This window comes from Cyprinus carpio, chromosome A2, assembly GCF_018340385.1.
Source record: "Cyprinus carpio isolate SPL01 chromosome A2, ASM1834038v1, whole genome shotgun sequence".
Lineage (NCBI taxonomy): Eukaryota > Metazoa > Chordata > Actinopteri > Cypriniformes > Cyprinidae > Cyprinus > Cyprinus carpio.
Genome location: NC_056573.1, coordinates 6,115,252 through 6,134,041, shown reverse-complemented (window position 1 = coordinate 6,134,041; position 18,790 = coordinate 6,115,252). Strand labels below are relative to the sequence as shown.

General features: G+C 37.2%; 1 protein-coding gene across 1 annotated transcript; it reads right to left on the bottom strand.

The window, feature by feature from the left end:
* Positions 1-5,078: 5,078 nt before the first annotated feature.
* On the bottom strand, positions 5,079-18,790 carry LOC109085372 (receptor-interacting serine-threonine kinase 2). The gene is made up of 11 exons (XM_019099930.2): positions 18,079-18,790; positions 16,082-16,235; positions 15,760-15,915; positions 14,659-14,816; positions 13,765-13,814; positions 10,725-10,886; positions 8,720-8,805; positions 8,466-8,558; positions 8,260-8,353; positions 6,934-7,158; positions 5,079-6,822 (listed from the first exon to the last, which is right to left on the bottom strand). The coding sequence occupies exons 1-11, from the start codon at positions 18,267-18,269 to the stop codon at positions 6,440-6,442; spliced, it is 1,752 nt and encodes a 583-aa protein (XP_018955475.1). The 5' UTR covers positions 18,270-18,790; the 3' UTR covers positions 5,079-6,439.

Sequence of the window (18,790 nt, the reverse complement as noted above, 5' to 3'; positions counted from 1 at the left end):
GACAAAGAAGACCTAAGACAGCTGAGCAACTAGAAGCCTGTATTACACAAGAATGGGACAACATTCCTATTCCTAAACTTGAGCAACTTGTCTCCTCAGTCCCCAGACGTTTGCAGACCGTTATAAAAAGAAGAGGGGATGCCACACAGTGGTAAACATGGCCTTGTCCCAACTTTTTTGAGATGTGTTGATGCCATGAAATGTAAACTCAACTTATTTTTCCCTTAAAATTATACATTTTTTTTTCAGTTTTAAACATTTGATATGTCATCTATGTTGTATTCTGAATAAAATATTGAAATTTGAAACTTCCACATCATTGCATTCTGTTTTTATTCACAATTGTGACAGTGTCCCAACTTTTTTGGAATCGGGTTTGTATATGCAAAAGAATTCAACGGAGTACTCGAATGCTGTGTTCGGTGTGCATACAGAGAGTCGCGTCTCAGACGCGTGAACGCAGAAGTGAGTTCTCCTTCTCCTTACTAGCTGCTGTCGGTGTCCTTAAAGAGATACTCCACTCCAAAATGAACATTTTGTCATTATTCACTTACCCACACTTCTTACCAAACCAATAAAACCTTCAATCTCCATAAAAACACGAAAAGCATCGTCAGAATAGTCATCCGTGAGGCTTGTGACTGTCCCATTGACTGCCAAGTAAGTAACAGTGTCAAGGTCCATAAAAGTATGAAAGACATCATCAGAATACTCCATCTACCATCAGTGGTTCAACCGTAATGTTATGAAGCGACAAGAATATTTTTTGTACGCGAAGAAAAGAAAAATAACGACTTTATTCAACAATTCGTCTCCTCTGTATCTCTCCGCATCACCATAGCGCCATTTTGGAAAATATCTGCTGAACGCAAGCAGCGTATGCTCTTCTGTGTCAGCCCCGTTGCACGGATGCGCTGTTTTAGTTCAATCAAAGTGTAAATAGACATAGAAAAGGTATCCTTGTGTCGCGGCTGACACAGGATAGCGTACACCATTTGCATTCAGAATGATATATTAGAATGATTTCTGAAGGACTGCGTGGCATTGAAGACTTGCAAATTCCACAAATATTTCACAATATTACTGTTTTTACTGTATTCCTAACCAAATAATTGCAGCCGTGGTGAGCATAAAAATGTAAACATTACTGACACAAATTTTTGAATGTTACTGAAGAAAGGTAATTGCATGTCTAATGAACTTTACAAAAGAGGTTGAGGTTATATCTGTTTTTAAAAAGTCATTATAATTTAATACATAAGTATTTAGGAGTCCTTAGGACAACTACAAAATTCCTTTACAAGTTCTAAGAGTTCTAAAATTAGGAGATTCCGATGTAAATTTCTGATGTATATCCCCCCCCAATTTTGTTCGTAAATATGGCCACAGATGTCACAGAAACCATGTGACGGGCTCTTTTGAGGCAACCACCAGGTGCAGGTAACTGTCCTGTGCAATGAGGAAATGGCTTTTGTAGGTCATAACAGATTTCAAAAGCACACTATTGTTGAGAGAGGTTACGCTTAAACCAGATTAGTACCAGCTATTGTGTAAACACAGTTCAGAATGTTGTTTCAGGTAACACGAACAGAAGAAACCCCACACATTCAGGAAATTCTACACATTTTAATCACACAATTTTGTGGAAGCTCCTCACATAGTACCAGAGCACAGATGTATGCTACTTGTACACTGCTACATATGCTATACATTATTGTCATATTTGATGAAAAGCCATTTATGTCTTAAGTCTAAGAGCTTCAGTGCAAAAAATTAACATTGATATCAGTAGTAGTCATTTAAAATAAATCCCTAGCCTGGGTGATTTTTAAATGTGATATGAATGAAAACACAACATTTTCTGTATCCAGACCTAACAAGCCCATTAAGCAATTCAGTTTTTGTCTAATATATTGCTGAGATGAGTGCTAACGTATATTCAGCCTCTGAATAATATAAAGATGCATTCAGCCTCGAAGCATAACCAGATTGGCACAGCACAAACATTTGCAAATCTATATAGAAAAACACAACAACCCATTACAAACCAATAAAGATGCGTGTAAGTTTTCACTAAGAAACTCTATAAATAAATACAAAAAATAACAGGCCATACATACTCTTTATATTGTAAATGGTCCCAAATTGTGGAAAGTCAACATAAAAATCTATAATAAAAAGCTCATAAAAGTGAAAATAACAACTACAAATCTGATTCTTGCATTAAAAATGATTCAGTAACATCAAACACCAAGACTGTTCTGTTCAGTATTTATCAGTGTGGTGCTCATCCATCACGCATCGAAATCAAGTCCAAAATCACAGCATGAGCAATTTAGAGAAGGAAACATGAAGGAAAAAAAAAAAAAAAAAAAAAAAAAAAAACAATTTCAGGGCATTCCAGGGGACAAACGTAATCACTCTAAGGAAAATACATCACCTCTGTAACAATAAGGCCTCTAAAACAACGTCTGTTTGAACAGAGGGGAAGTCTACAGCACAGACGCATGCAAACCCCACCAGCACAGGAATTCAACACTGAAAAACAGAAAACATTGCAAAACACTCATCGAATGCTTCATGTCATCAAGCATATGACTGGCTCATGGATCAAGCAAAAAAAGATCAAAGCATCAGCACAAATTTAATTCAGCATCATGAATTTCTATTTGTCTTCTGCTTGAGGATCAGTAGAATATTGACAGTGCTAACTCACTCCTTTTGGTTTAGTTTCGAAATTACATGGCAGAAAACTGCTGGTCTAAACTGGCAACGGTTGTATAAACAGTAGCAAATAGTCACTCAATACTATTTGTTTCTTGATAAAATCATCTTGCCAGTAGCACTCTTAAAATCTATCCAGATGTGATGTAAACATCGGAATATTTCATACAGTTGCTTCATGCTATAATCTATTTTATGTATTAAAAGTGCTGTAAACTGTCCTCTGTCTGCTGCTACATCTGGGGTCAGTGATAACCAGTGCAAACTAGGCTACATATGGTAGATGGCAAAACTCTTACTAAGAGAAACGTATCTAAGCTGAAGTGTGAAAAACTCCCAAAAGGGTCTGGCTGCAGACTTGCACTTGCACTCTCAGACTTGCATTCTCAGAATTGCACTCTCAGACACTTGCACTTCCGGTAGTGACATCACTTGCAGTCTTTATTCTATATTTTGTTCTATTTATTTAATTCTTTTTTGTTTGAATCTCTCAACATTTTACAACAGCAGCCAGGTGTTGAAGGCAAGAAAAAAGAAACTAAATTACGAAGTCACTTGCAATCATCACTTGCACTCTCAGCTACCTGCGTCGTCACTTGCAATCGACACAAATCATGCGTGTTGCCAATGGAGACAAGAAGCTGTGGTGATTGAATGATTAAAACTAAATTAGTACCGTAACGTACAGGGGTCCTCCAAGAAAAAAAACAAGACCCGCAAATCCACGGCCTCAAAACAGCAGATTATGAATGCAATGCACAAAGTCTCTCATTGAGCGTTTTCCTCCCGTAGAAAACATAAACACTTAATATGGCTTAATGTATTAAGATGCTATTCAAATATCAAATTCAATATAGTTTATTAATATAATGAATAATGTATAAAACATGGCAAAACATGCACAAAACATGACATAATGTGGCATAATAATAGACTAAGATTATAAAGAAGAAACTCAATATGCTCCTCTTCATTATTAAAATATATGTACAGGCAATCAGGTGAGCCCAGAATAAATGCAACATGTAAAGTTTTGCGTTAAGCGTTTTTCCATATAGAATAACTGTCTACAGCTCTTTTATTTCATTGTCTTTGTCCATTAAGCTACATTATAGGAAATGAAACGCTTAATGAGAGACTTTGTGCACTGCATTCATATTCTGCTGTTTTGTGGCCGCAGATTTGCAGGTCTTGTCTTTTTCTTGCAGGACCCTGTACGTTATGGTACTAAATTAGTTTTAATCGTTCAATCACCACAGCTTCTTGGCTCCATTGGCAACACACACGATTTGTGTCGATTGCAAGTGACGACGCAGGTAGCTGAGAGTGCAAGTGATGATTGCAAGTGACTTCGTAATTTAGTTTCTTTTTTCTTGTCTTCACCACCTGGCTACTGTTGTAAAATGTTGAGAGATTCAAACAGAAAGTAATCAATAAATAGAACAAAAATAAAAAAGACTGATGTCACTACCGGAAGTGCAAGTGTCTGAGAGTGCAAGTCTGAGAATGCAAGTCTGAGAGTGCAAGTGCAAGTCTGCAGCCAGACCCTTCTCAAAACTCTGGGCCACATATGGTTCAATAAGCAGGTCTGTGATTATCTTATTTATTATTGAATTAATGACTGACATGCCATTTGAGAACATCAAAAACATGACCGAGAAGAAAAGGCCGGTGTGTAAAGTTGGCCTCAGCCAGTTTGTGTGAATTCTATCATTGTAGACTTTAGTGTACCACCCTATTCAACCTGGATTGATTCAGCTTCATCCAATGTGCTGTCTAATATTGCTCATGAACAGGATGCTACAGTAGTCACTATACCAAAAGAAAAAAACAAGGAAAGAATGATACATCCGATTGGCTCAATGGAAAAACAAGAGAGGCAGGGAGCTTGGTTTGTTCAGTCTATCATTGGCAGCTGGGCAAAAAACCTAAAACTCTTCAAAAGACCACAAAAATCCAAACATGGCAAAGCTAACTTTTTTGGCATTTCTCCTGAAGAAAGTTTTTGCACAATAAAAGTCAATGGGGTCCAAAAAACTGGACACTGTACCCCACTGACGAAAACATTCTTCAAAAGAAAGAAAGTCTTATAGGTTTGGAATGACATGACGATGATGACAATAACCGGGTTTCCATCCAAAGTTGTGTATTTAACTTATGCGCAAAATTGGAATATCGCACAAAACAATAATATAATTTCCATCCAATGAGTCAAAGAGAACAAAATCGTCACTTCCTGATAAACTGGCACTATACATCACTAGAAAAGTAGGAGAAGCTACTGAATATAATAAATTACTTGCACCTCAGAACGTAACACAGTGAATGCGGTTATTGCTTTCGGAGGTGGATGCTGCTGTTTGGGAACGCAGTCATTTAACAGTTCTGGGAGGCAATAATACAGAAATACTTTGATGACAGACTTTGCTCGGGCATTTCCGAATGACCATAACAACATTTTAGATGCTGTGGAATGAGATGGGTCCGCTGGTTAGACAGGATTTACCGTCCCATAGCGCAAGGTCACATGACTTTTTTGATGCGCTTGGAGGAATTTATATATTTTCATCTCCCATTATTCGCATTAACCCTTTTTCGCACAAGTCAAAAACCACCTCAAGCGAATGTAAAAACTTTTTTGTGAATTAAGGCATTTTTATTCGAAATTCAGCAGTTCCATCACTCGATTCTGATGCGATACTTCAAAATGCGCATAAAAGCAGGGTGATGGAAACCCAGCTAATGACAATACTTTCATTTTTAGGTAAAGTATCCCTTCATGGCCAAACCACTGAACCACTGGTGTACCAATAGACTTGATTTAGGACTTTATTTAATGGACTTCTCATTAAGTAAAGCAAATGGGCCACGATATACAGTATGCAACATACCATCTGTTAAAAGCTGGTGTTGTTGTAATGTTCAAGGTCATGTCTAATTCTCAAGATGTATTTTTTGACTTTTCTAGTGTAGAACCCATTGAATACACTGTAACTTTCAACCTGTCATCACAGACTTAACTGGATCTACCCTGACAAAGGTCTACATCTGCAAAATGTCTACCAACCCAAACACATAGCGAAACAACTAACAGACTTTGAGTGCCAGTGTGGGAAAAAAGGACTGGTTTACAAAAAGGAAGAACAAAACTGCTGATTCACATGAGTTTTCATCAAGTCCAGACATGCAACTGTGCAGTAATCTAGTTGTTTCTTGGCATTATAGGAGGGTGTGTCACTTTACCTCAAGTCTTCCATTTTACTAAATTTGCTGGCATGGAAAGTGCAAATAACAAGATAGAATTGATTGCTTATGCGTTTCACTGCTTTTCCGAGTAGCAGCAACCAGATTGTTTTGATGGCTAGAATAAAGGTTTAAACGTGACGATGTCAAACCACTGTACTGCTTAAATTGGCGTCCCTGTCATCAAGGATTTAGGCATTACACCAACAACCAGTGTAGCTCAGAAGTCAACACAAGCCAGGTGGTTTTTTGACCAAAGTCAGTCTTGTACGATGCAACCATTCAAGCTGTGTGTCATAGTGTGTCATAGGCACCAACACCTTAACCACAGGGGCAAAAGCACTTGTACAGGCATACAAAGTTTCGGCCAAGCAGCACAAATGTAAGAGCATGTGAACAGGAACCATCCTTAACTGAATGAAGGACTCACAGAGCTCCGGTTCAAGAGCAGTGATTGGGAGTTGGGAGAAGGTCAGAAGTTTCGTGTGTTGTTGAAGGAGTTGGAGAGGAAGGGGGCACTGGGGGCGGTATAAGGTGGAGGTGGAGGGCTGGTGGTGCTGAGGTCGGGGTAGGGCTGCAGGCCCATCTGTTTGTTGTCCTGGAGCTTCCGCACCACCACACGGCAGAAGTCCTCGCTATGCCGCTCGCAAGTGTCCAGAAGCTTCCGTACTTTGGCGGTACGTGTGGGTTGGTTCACGACCAGTTCATAGTCCTCGCGCATCAGCAGCTCACGGGACAACAGCGCGTCTAAACTCTGATTGAGACACGCCTCTGTCATCTGCCGCACAACATCCTCCCTTCGGGCAGCAATCCAGCGAGCCACCGGACCTTGAGTGTCCAATGCTGTGACAAAATCTGCAAAGAAATTCGAAAGCACATAAATCGAGGATGTCAAAAGTTGATAGCAACTTTGAAAAAGATCTTGCAGATGCTTTGTTCCTATTCAAGGTATCTCTAACAGTTCACCTTGTGAATGTGGCTGCAGTGTGAAGGGTTGTGTGGGAAGAGGCAGGTCACTTTCACTCTGTGACACATGCGGTTTGAAAGGTATGTTGAGGTCGGACACAGGCTGCGCCGTCTGGTATTCAGGGTTGAGGTTGTTCCGAGAGCAGTGGTCCACAAGTGGCTTTGGAGCATCAAGCGGAAGGGACATTAATGATGCCTGCGGACCAGCCTGAGCACCTGACACACCTGATGATGTAGAACAGAACCAATAAACGAACCGGTTAAAAGAATCCAAAGACCAGATGGAAATAAGAAGAATAGATGAGGTGCATATGATTACATTACCCCAACATTCTGTCATCATTTACATTTATGCCTTTAGCAGACGCTTTTATCCAAAGCGACTTACAGTGTATTCAGGCTAACATTTTTTTACCTATCACGTGTTCCCTGGGAATCGAACCCACAACCTTTTTCACTGCTAACGCAATGCGTTACCACTGAGCCACAGGAACACTAATTATTATCATCATTTACTAATTAGGGTAAAGGTCCTAAAGACAACCCTGGGTTATCATTAATCTTAACCCTGCTTTTAACCCCAGAGCAAAGGAACGTGAAAACCTAGTTTGTTATGAAGCACTGCTCCAGAGTTGTACGGTGTGAAACAATTCTGTATTACAATATTACAGCTAGATACTAAGCAACAGACACCCAACCCATATTCACATGCTTTGGACAGTCACAGAAACATCTGTTTCAGTGCTTGAGGAAAAAAAAAAAAAAAAAGTCAAATGGTGATGAAAAACACGTCAATTGGAGTGAAGAAGAGGCCAAAAAGTATTTTCAGGATAAACTTGATAGTACAGTCAGAAATATATGATACGAGGATGTGCAATGCTACCGTTACACTATATTTTAAGGTTTCCTAAGTAATATTAATGAACTACATGTACTTACTATATGGTTAGGGTTACTTGCATGTAATTATGCATAATTAATTGTTATTATAATAGTAAGTACATGTAACATGTAACAAGGACACATTAAAATAAAGTGTTACTTAACTTACAGTGTGAAACATGAGCTTATAAATACAAAATAACAATAATTGTTATCCCGGGTTAAAGAATGAGTAGTGTGAAATGTGCAATAACCAAGGACTCTGCTTACCCAGGGTTATCTATGTCAAGCGTGAAAAGTCCTACTATGAATTTTCTTATTCAGCAATTCCAACAAATTAGTTTTTTTTTTTTTTTTATGAAAGAAATTAAGTCAAGTAGTGAACAATACGACGGTGAGTAAATGATGGCAGAATCTATCGCTTTTAGGAGAAATGAGTCCTGCCTTGAGAGGGATTTGATATGGTAAGGCAGCCCGGGTGGGATATTTCTGCTTCCTGGGAGGAGCAGGATCCTGATCCGGATGTGGAACTGTTGTCCTGTAACATGAATAAGAAAATAAAGACACCCGCCAGACCATTCTCATCTCTGATTAAATACTGAATCATCAACAACCCAGGACTTATACTTAAAAAGAACATAGTAACTTACTGGCCAAGGGACGTTTTGCTCCTTCACAATCTTTTCTTCGATTAGTTTCCCATTTGTTTTAGTTGATGAGCAGCAGCTTAACGGCCTCATATACTGAGGGAAAGAAGGCACAAGAAATTACAATACTTTCGATTGGTTTTTACCTCACAGTGAAAAGACGCAATCAAACTAATTCCACTAACTAAATCTAGACAAAAATGGGAATTAAACAATAGTTATCCATGCATAGTTAGTCTAAACCCTTGAAGGTTCACCTTTGTTCGTTTCACTTCCAACACTGCTTCCAAGAAATCAATCTCATCAAATCTTCTCAGCATGGGCTCCAGTTCAATAAGACAATCTGTGCAGTACAGACAAAGCAGCTATTAAGCTTCAAAATAATTCTATAAAAATGTATATTCAAAATGTATGTATGGTCATCAGTCATTTTTACACATACATCATGCCCTCCTGCTCAATCTGTCACCAGAATAAACAGGGTTCTTTTAGTTGCTCATATCTCAAAACACTACTGTCAATACCTTGCTGAAACGAGTTAGCATTTTAGGACTTCCAGTTGAATTTTCCTGAAAGTTTTTTGAATGGGTTTTTAGGGTTAAATGCCTGAAATAAGGTATGTGGTTAACACAAGCTCAAGGTATGTTCAGGTTTTATTTACAATCTAAAATACATCAGTAATCAGTGATTTTTTAAGCATTTACTTGTTTTGAAAAAGGTGGTTGCTAACAAGCAGCTAAATGGGACTACAGCAGCTGTCTGGTACATTAAATGTCACCACTAACTCATCTACATACATCCATTGTGTGTATAATCACCTGCAAACCTTTCTAACTCACACTTTCAGGAAATACGTTTTTTAAATAAAGACTAAAAGAGATGTCAGAAGTTTAAAGGTGCTGTATGTAGGACTGACACAGAGTTGTTGAACTGGGTATTGCAGTCCAAATTCAAAATATTGGAGAGGGGTTTTTTCACCCGGCCCCTCCTCCTCAGACTTGATGCACACGCAGGTTGCCAGATTGACGACACAAACAGGAATGAGCGCAATTGACGATGAATGGAATAAAATACGCTGTGTTTTCCACCAACTGGCAACCCGGGGTGCCAAAATACAATTGGGGTAAACTGGCAGTGGGTGGGTTTAACAAACCAAAACAGAGACTGACATTCTGGCCCGGAAAGCACATTTTCAAAGGAGAATAACTGACTGTAGCATTGTTTTTCAGATAAACAGGTATGTTAACTTAGCATGTTTCTTAAATAACTGCAAACATATTATGGTATTTTTATGCTTTAGTAGAGTCAAAATCTTACATACAGCACCTTTAATGGTTGTGACGTTGTGACCGTGGTCATGTAATTCATTCGTAGCCAATTGGTTGATTGTGTTTAGACTTTAAAATTCAGAAGAGCTGTGTTTATTTGTGAAGATCATCATGATGAACCAAATGTGTAAGAATCATAAACTTCTGTTAATCCCACAGTTTATTTCCTGCAATAATCCAAAACCCAATGAAAAAAAAAAAAAAACACCCATTGTGTTTTTGTCAAGGGAACCAAGGTGATGATAACTTCCGGGTTGGCCTACAAAAAAAACATCATCACTGCAGCACTCTATTGTGAACCATATCAGAGCTGACATGATGTGTGTACCCCAAATCACCTTTTGAAGTGGACTTGAGTACTGTTAATTTTTATTTTTATTTTTTTTTGGGGGGGGGGGGGGGGACTACTTTTTTATCAAAAATATTGAACTCAAATGAACTTAGGTATGTGTCAAAAGCAACTTTGCCTGCTGCTTATTAGGAAGTAAAAAATACTAATTAAAACTTATCATGTTAAAAAAAAAAAAAAAAAGAAGATAAATGGCTAAATCTAGATTTTGGACTTTCACAATGTTTGATTTAAATACTTATTAAACCTTATCTGGTTAAATGATAATTCTGGATGAAGATGACCCCACTGCTCTCTCAGTCTATTCACACTCATTTCCTTATTGCCCTGATCTGTTGCAGGGTTTGCAAAACAGAAATCATCATAGGAAAACTTGACTTGTAATGACTCAACATTTTTACTTGTCTGTAACACCAAAACTGCCAGTAAAGACGAATGACAGATTTGTGGTTAGACAATTAAAAATATCTAACAATCCACAAGAAATGGTCACCAAACTGGAATGTGACAGCATGAAGTAAACACATTCAGAGGAATTGTGAAAAGCAGGGGAAAGGTCAAAGGTGGGGACAGGCTGACACTCACTGAGAAAGAGGGGCCTTTCATTTGGGGTAGCGGTCCAGCCGCGGGTCATGAGGTTAATGAGGGTCTCTCGACTGGGAATTTCTGCTGGCAGACTGTCCAGGCCTGTGTCGGGTCGAGATCCTCGGAGAACACTGAACATGATCTGCATGGGATTGGTGGCCTCTGCTCACAGAGACAAGAGAACAGTGTCAGAGAATGGAGGATTGTTGCCTGGATAGACAGATGGCTGCAGTTTTTGAAACGGAGGAGGAAGTGACCATGAGAGGAAGTCTGTGTCATGACTTTTTTTGCATCAGAAACATGACACAGCAAATGTGCCTAGTACTGAGTAGGGCTGCACAATGAATCTGACTTCACTGGTTGCTGTGTTACTTTGGTTTCAAATAGTAGTATAGTTCAGTATTTTGAATAGTTTTAATTTTTCAATTTTAGTTTAAATTTAAATGTAATTATTATTTTTTTGCAAATTATGTATATATCATTTATTTATGCAAATTTTAGCTTAGTTATTTTAGTATATCAAGTTAAACTAAATGAAAATGAGAAACTTTGCTGGTAACACTTTAGTTTAGGGACCAGTTCTAACTTTTAGCTAGTTGCTTATCATATTAGCATTTTGGCTGTTTATTAGTACTTATGAAGCACATTTAATGCCTTATTCTGCATGATCACATTCTAGATCCCTTAATTCACCCCATACCTAAACGTAACTACCTTAGTATTAATAAGTAGTAAATTAGGAGTTTATTAAGGCAAAAGTATTAATTCATAGTAAGTTAATAGTGAGAACTGTCCCCCAAACTAAAGTGTGACCACCTTGCATTGGCAACTAGCTGAAATAAAATCAGATTGTTTTTTTTTTTTCAGTAACAGAATTTTTTATGGTTTAGTTAACTTTAATAAGCCTGTTGTTTAATCTGTATGTTTTGTATAGTATTTTAGTACAGCATTCCATCCATGTCAAAGAAGGTCTTTATAACTTCATGAAAATTTGGTTTTGGTATTTTACTGGCATTTCATACTGTAACCAATCACAGACATGCATAATCTCAATGGTGGTGAATCAGAGGAGTTTAAATTAGTTTAAAGGCCTATATAAGTACTGACAAGTACTAGACTGACAGATTTGAAGCAGTCCGATTGATATTCATTATTAGAGCAACTGTTTCGTGAACATTTTTGTGAATCATCTAAGCATGGCATAATAAGACAGTTTATTATGCCCTTTTCATAATTAAAGTTAACTGGGCTGGGTATTGCAGCCTTATGTGTTCCAGTTATTATTTGCTTGTTGCTTCCCCTTATATAATACTACATAATACTGATAATATTATTCATGATAAATAATATTTCCATTGCTACATTCAGAGGTTGACATTAAAGTTCTGTACCAAAGGCACACCATAAACACAGTGATGCACAAATGTTTAAATAAATGAAATATGAACTGTTTGTTTTGTTTTGTTTTGTCTTGAGTGCACAAAGAGAACAAACTGCTCTTAAATCCACTCCAAGAATTCAGCCTTTAAATAACCATGTCACTTAAAAAACTCAAAAATAATTAGCATTAATAATCAATAAATCTAGAATGAGCCTATGTCTCTTAGCTGAAGTTTTTGCACGTTTTAATAAAATGCTTTGAATAAATTGTTTTATGTTACTGTTGATAAAAATGTAATTCAATCGAGTTGTAAACATATTTCCAGTCTGCTTTATTAAGAAACACTCAGAAAGAACCCAGGAACTTCTAAGACCAATTCAGTCTGATTCGTAAATGGTTTTGTAAACCAGATCACTAGAGTCATTGAAAGGATCCTGGCGGTATACTTAAAGCTTCACAGAATCCTCTCAGAGAGTTTCTAATGTAGCTTACAAATTTCTAACAACTCTGAACAAGGAAAAGACAAAAACTTTCATCTTAGTGAGGAGGCGTGGTTTGACCCTGTTGCTGGGTATGACGCATTCTTTTGAAGACTGTGATTGGTTATTACAGGCTTTGACAATAACAAGGTTATTATTATTATTAGGCTAGAAATACTATCTAATTAATATTAGGAACTTACTTGTTCCATCATATTTCTTTTTCCACGTTTTTACAGCGTTGTGCATTATAACCAATCACACACGATTGCGTTGACTTTATGAATGCAATGGCCAATCAGAGGCGTTCAGATGAGTCATCGCCGTGTAAGAGATTCTAAGATTTATTCAACACGGTGTAGATAGCTTCACTGATTATAACGGGGGTGTTTTTTAAAGTTCATATACTCGCGTCAGTGATGATGTTCTTCGTTTTCTGTAGCTGCTGTTTGCATAACTGAGGAAATGTAAGCATTGTAATTAGTAACTTACAATGTTTCTATTAAATTGTTATTATATTAAATACATATTCAGTCATATTAAAAATATTTGATTTATTTAGTTAATAGATTATTACACTAACATTAGGCTTCTTTTAGCCTTACCCTGGAGTTGGTTCACTCTCCGCCTATGAAACTAAGTAAGTAAATAATTAAATTAGCATGATAATATCGTGTATTGGCGATCTCACAGGCTACTCCTCTCTACTCCTAACAATTTTTGACCTTAAGAGGATAAAGATTGATTTGTGAATAACTTTTATCTTAACTAGGATCCTCTCTTTAATTCTAATGGGAAACACCCATGTTTTTTTTAAGAATTTTGTCACTAGGAGCAACTCTTTGCAAGAATTTTCATGAATATGGGCCCTGATTAATGCTACGGATTCATCTGTGTTACTGGAGATTGGTTGGTTTTCCTCTTTTGTTCAAGATATTGGCTTATTCTGTATGTTGTTATAAGAAATGAGAACATACAAGGTCAAAATTGTCCTTATTTTTGAAGTTTGGATATGTTTATATGTGTGCGGAAATAAAAAAGAATGCTTTGTTCACTATTTCTGATGTTCACACACATTTGGGCCACATTCAAGAGCAGTCAGAATGTAACATAAGACATACGAACTACATGACCCCATTGGTAAACTTTCTATTTTTCATAATCACCCAATGGACCCTACCTTCAAACGGTATCCGTCTTGAAAGCACTTCCCACATGATAATGGCGTAACTGAAAGAGAAAGCACAGAACAGATGAGAGAATGGTTTTGCTGCTGCTGTAAAGTCTCTACATCCAAATCTGGCAATCCCCCTTTGGAGATAAAACACACTTTCCTATCAGTGAAATAATTGCAACATGCCCTCTGACTAAGATCACAAAACCTCAGATATGTTGGCAAGTTGACATTTACTTTCTAAATCACTTCTCTTTTTGGACCACAGCAGGGAAAGAACAAAATAAAGCCCTCTTTCATGAGCAGTTCTGGTGAGCTATGATTAAACCAAGAAATTGGTTAATGTTTTTTTGGTAATGTGTTTCTGTTTCCCAGCCTCTCTCTTTGTTCTGGAAAAATGGTAAAGTATTATACAAATCCACCCATAATTCCCAATATCCTGTACTGCTATACTCCTCCCTCCCAATCAAAGGCTTTGCACATCTGTTAATCAATGAATTTCATTGGCTTTTCCATTCACTTGTAACTTGGATAAGGCTTTTATAGATTTCTAGCCAATCAAATATATTACAGATATAGATATATATTTTAGAGATTAACTAGAAAAATGTTTCCTGACTTTTCCAGGCCTGGAAATCACTTTTAAAATTCCCTGACATTTCCAGGCTCACCATATGAACTCTGAAGATAAATTAAGGGTGGAATTTTGCTGAGTCAGCAACAGACTGGGGCCATTGTGCAATAGGAACAGCTGAACGTCTTAAGGGGATGCCCCCCGAAAAATACAGGAACTGAAAGAGCAGTACTTTAAAAGCCTGTAGTAGAAACAATATGAAACTCAGAAGGAAGTCCACTCATCCGGTCAAAACTGGAAGCTTTATAAAATATACAGAAACTGACCTGTACATGTCATATTTGACATCAGCTCTACGGTTCTTGGAAGGTTCGTACTCCTCAGGTGGCATATAAATGACTGTGCCTCCCATTTCGGCAGGTTTGGAGCCGGACCCTTTAGTGATAGAGAGCTGGCGCCATTTAGATAAGCCAAAATCAGCTATCTATTCATAAACACAGACATACAAGATGCACTTTAGATCAGAGAGGCCAATGTAAAGTTACAACAAACAATATTATACTTCAAAAAATACTTTTAACCAAAATGGGTTTATCTGTCAAGATATAAAATAAAAAAGGTGCCACTGAACTAAATTTGTTAGTTCTTACCATTATCTGCCATTTTTTTGCTACAAATTTATTTTGAAAGCAAAAGAAAATAATAATCATTTGCTAGCATTTTTTATCCATTTTCCAATTACAGTGAAAGAAGACTTGGGTTTTGAAGGCTTGATGTCAAGACACTTTTAGTGAATAACAACTAAAAACTTCATTCTATTCCTCATGCAAAGCTATTATATGGTTTCAGAAGACTTGAATTACAGCACACAAATCACATGAAGCACTTTCATGATACTTTTGTCTCCTTTTTTGAAGCTTCAGAGCTCCGGCCCCTATTGTAATTGCAAGTAAAAGAGCGACCAGTACATTATTCAAAATATCTCCTTTTGTGTTCCACAGAAGAAGGCCATACAGGTTTGAATGAACATTAAGGCAGAACTTTCATTTTTGGGCAGTATAAAGGTTTAAAGACTTCCCAGAGAATAAATAATGAATGATTATGGTATTTTATAAATCCACATGAATTATGACATGTTAAGGCATAGCAACAGTATTCATTTAAAAGGGAACAAAAGAGGCTTTTCATTGGAGCAAGACATTCAAACTTGGGAAAGAAACTTTCAGACAAACATGGAGTTCTGCACATTACAACAACGGCTCAAATGACAACAAAAACATTAATAGTTGATCACCCTGATGTTCAAATAACTCAATGACTGCTTTCATTTGCAAGTTCCAGGAAAAATATCAACTAATGCATCCAAACACACGTGAAAGTCTAATAAAATGAGGCATGGTGACATCTTCAAGCAAATCTGCACAAACCTTAACATGGTACTCCCCATCCATCAGGATGTTCTGAGTTTTAAGATCATGGTGCAGAAGGGGTGGTGACATATTGTGGAGGAAGTTTACTCCTAAAGCGATCTCATAAAGAATACGCAGTCTCAATGGCCAGGCCACCACTGGGTACATATCTTTCTGTAACGCAATAAGAAAAAACAGAAGTCAACATTCAAGAACCTGTATGCCACAAAGCAGAAAGTGAAAGTGTACATTACTCAAAGTGAACTGTCCATTACACTAATACTACTAGACTAAACAGGAAGTATGTCATGTAGAAGAAATGTTGTTTGTACAGTTATACCTCATGTAGGAGTTCATCCAGTGATCCATTGGTCATGTACTCAGTCACAATGCAGAAGAACTCAGGCTCATTACACACCCCAAAGATCTGGATGATGTGGTTAAATCGAGCTTTGTGAAGCACCTCAGCTTCCTTCAATAAACAATTCCTTTCCCTGTAAAAAAAAAAAAATAATATAAATAAATATATAAATATTAAATATATATAATATAAAATATAATATATATATATATATATATATATATATTTATGTTTTTCTGTCACCAGACAATATAATGAAATGGACTTGGTTCTATGAAAATCTTGACAATCTTGGCACAGTTCACAAATGACAACACTTTTATTTTGCTTTTGTGTCCTTTTTGAAAGCCACTCATTATAACAACACAGAAACAGTATATAAATTATATGAATTATATAGAAAGAGTATTGAAATTATATTCAATATTAAAATAGACGATATAAAATTCTGGACGATACTGATAAGCTGGTAATTATTTTCACATTATTGGACTTGTATGATACTAAAATTATTGGTAACACTTTAGAATAAGGTTCCATTAGTTAACTACTTTAGTTAACATGAACTAAGCAAGAACAATCCTTATATAGCATTTATTAATCTTAGTTAATATTAATTTCAACATTTACTAATCATTATTCAAATCAAAAGTTGAGCTTGTTAACATTAGTTAATGCACTGTGAATTAGCATTCATTAACTAAGATTAACAAAGATTAATAAATACAGTAATTAATGTATTGTTCATTGTTTGTTCATGTTAATGAATACATTAGCTAACATTAACTAATGGAACCTTATTCTAAAGTGTTACCAAATAATTTTTTTCCTGAATAAATTAAAACACAACAAACTAAAATCAATAATTTTAAATTATTAAAACACCTGAGTTTAACACCTGAATCTTATAATATACTGTCACCAAAGTTCACCAAAATATGAAAATTCGGTCCTCATTTCACACCCTGATGTGGTTCTAAAACCATAAGACTTTCATTCATCTTCAAAACACAAAGGAAAATATTTGTTATGAAATCTGAGAGTATTTTTTTTACCTTTCTTGCAAGTCAATTCCATAAAAATATCTTCATTTGTTCAAAGATGAAAAAAAAGTCTCATGCGTTTGGAATGACTGGTTGGGGGGGGCAATGTCTGTGTGAGAAATGACATCAGAATTTTCTTTTTTGTGTGTGTGTGAACTATCTCTGAGTGATAGATGACAGCGTAGATGCTCATGTCTACCATATTTCCCATCAATTATCCAATATCAGCTCATACAGATTAAGAGAAAAAAAACTCTCTAAAATAAGTGCATCTCTTGAATAGTGACACATTATTCTGAATTTCTCATTTTGTGTTCAGCAGAACGAAATAATCATTTAAGATTTTAACAAAACGAGAACTTAAAAATTCAGGCAAACAAATTCCATGACATTATTTTCACTCTAAACATTTCCCTGACTTTAAAATGTAATATTTAACTGGTTTACATGACTTTTCCAGGTCTGGAAATCACATTCCATGACATTTCCAGGTTTTCTATGATTTCAGAAACCCTGAACTGTAGACAAAAACATCTGACCTGCAACTCTTACACAGTCAGGGTTTGTCCAGAGTGACCAGTCCAGACCAGAGCATTCTAGTCCATCATATTCTCACTTTATAGCGGTCACGTGACTAAAATGCATTCAAACATCTTGAACATACAGCTCCCAACTGCAGTACCTAAAGCATGCCGTCTGACTGCATACTTCACGTGTGCACGTAAGTGCTTCACAACAGTTTAAATCAGTGACCTTATTTGCACTGTATCCTTTCCTAAAAACCTGCAACAACCAGCATTTACGGTCAGACTACTATCGCAGCACATTAAAAAGCTTAACAACCTTATCAGATTTCGGCAGTGGTTTAGGAACCTTGCATTTGAGTAAATAAAGAAGCAAAGCAGACAGCACAGGTACACTGACTGAACTCACCTCTCACCAACCGGTGAATCCAGTTTCAAGCACTTGATTGCCACTGTGGTGCGCCAGTCGCTGTGCTGCGCCCTGAACACGGTCCCGAAGCCTCCTTTACTGAGGTAGTGCAGGTCCGTTAGTTTCCGGTATGGGATCACCGGTAAAGTGCTGGTGAGACTGCAGATGTTGACGCAGCCGGTGTGCTCCATGTTTAGGATATTATGAGATGAGTCGGGCCCGTTCAGCTTCGGTAGAAAGGAGAACTGAAAGCGCGCTGCTACTGCTGAAAACCCTCGCGCATGTATTTACATGTCGTCCAAAGCGGTCTAATCTGCGTACCGTACTATATTATCCAGAAATAGGCGTTGGGTGCATCCGTCTGACTACTAAACGATGTAGTCATAATATCCTTGTTAAAAGTGTCACTGGATAACAGATGGAAAAGAAATGAGTCCTACAGCTCGCGCTCGGAGACACGCCCCCAATCCAAACAACGCATTTTATATCACGCCGTAAAACAAACGGCAAATCACCGCCAAAATAAAATAAAACCACCACAGTTTGAGATTAAAAGGAGACGAAACGTGATCGTGGTGACGGGTGAGCGGTAATCAAATATAGCGCGGGTGTGTGAATGAGTGGGTCGGAGTAAAACCTCAATGTTATGGGTTTGTGTGCGTGTGTGTGTGTGTAACTGCCCATTTAGTCCCGCCCTTGAACTGATCACTGT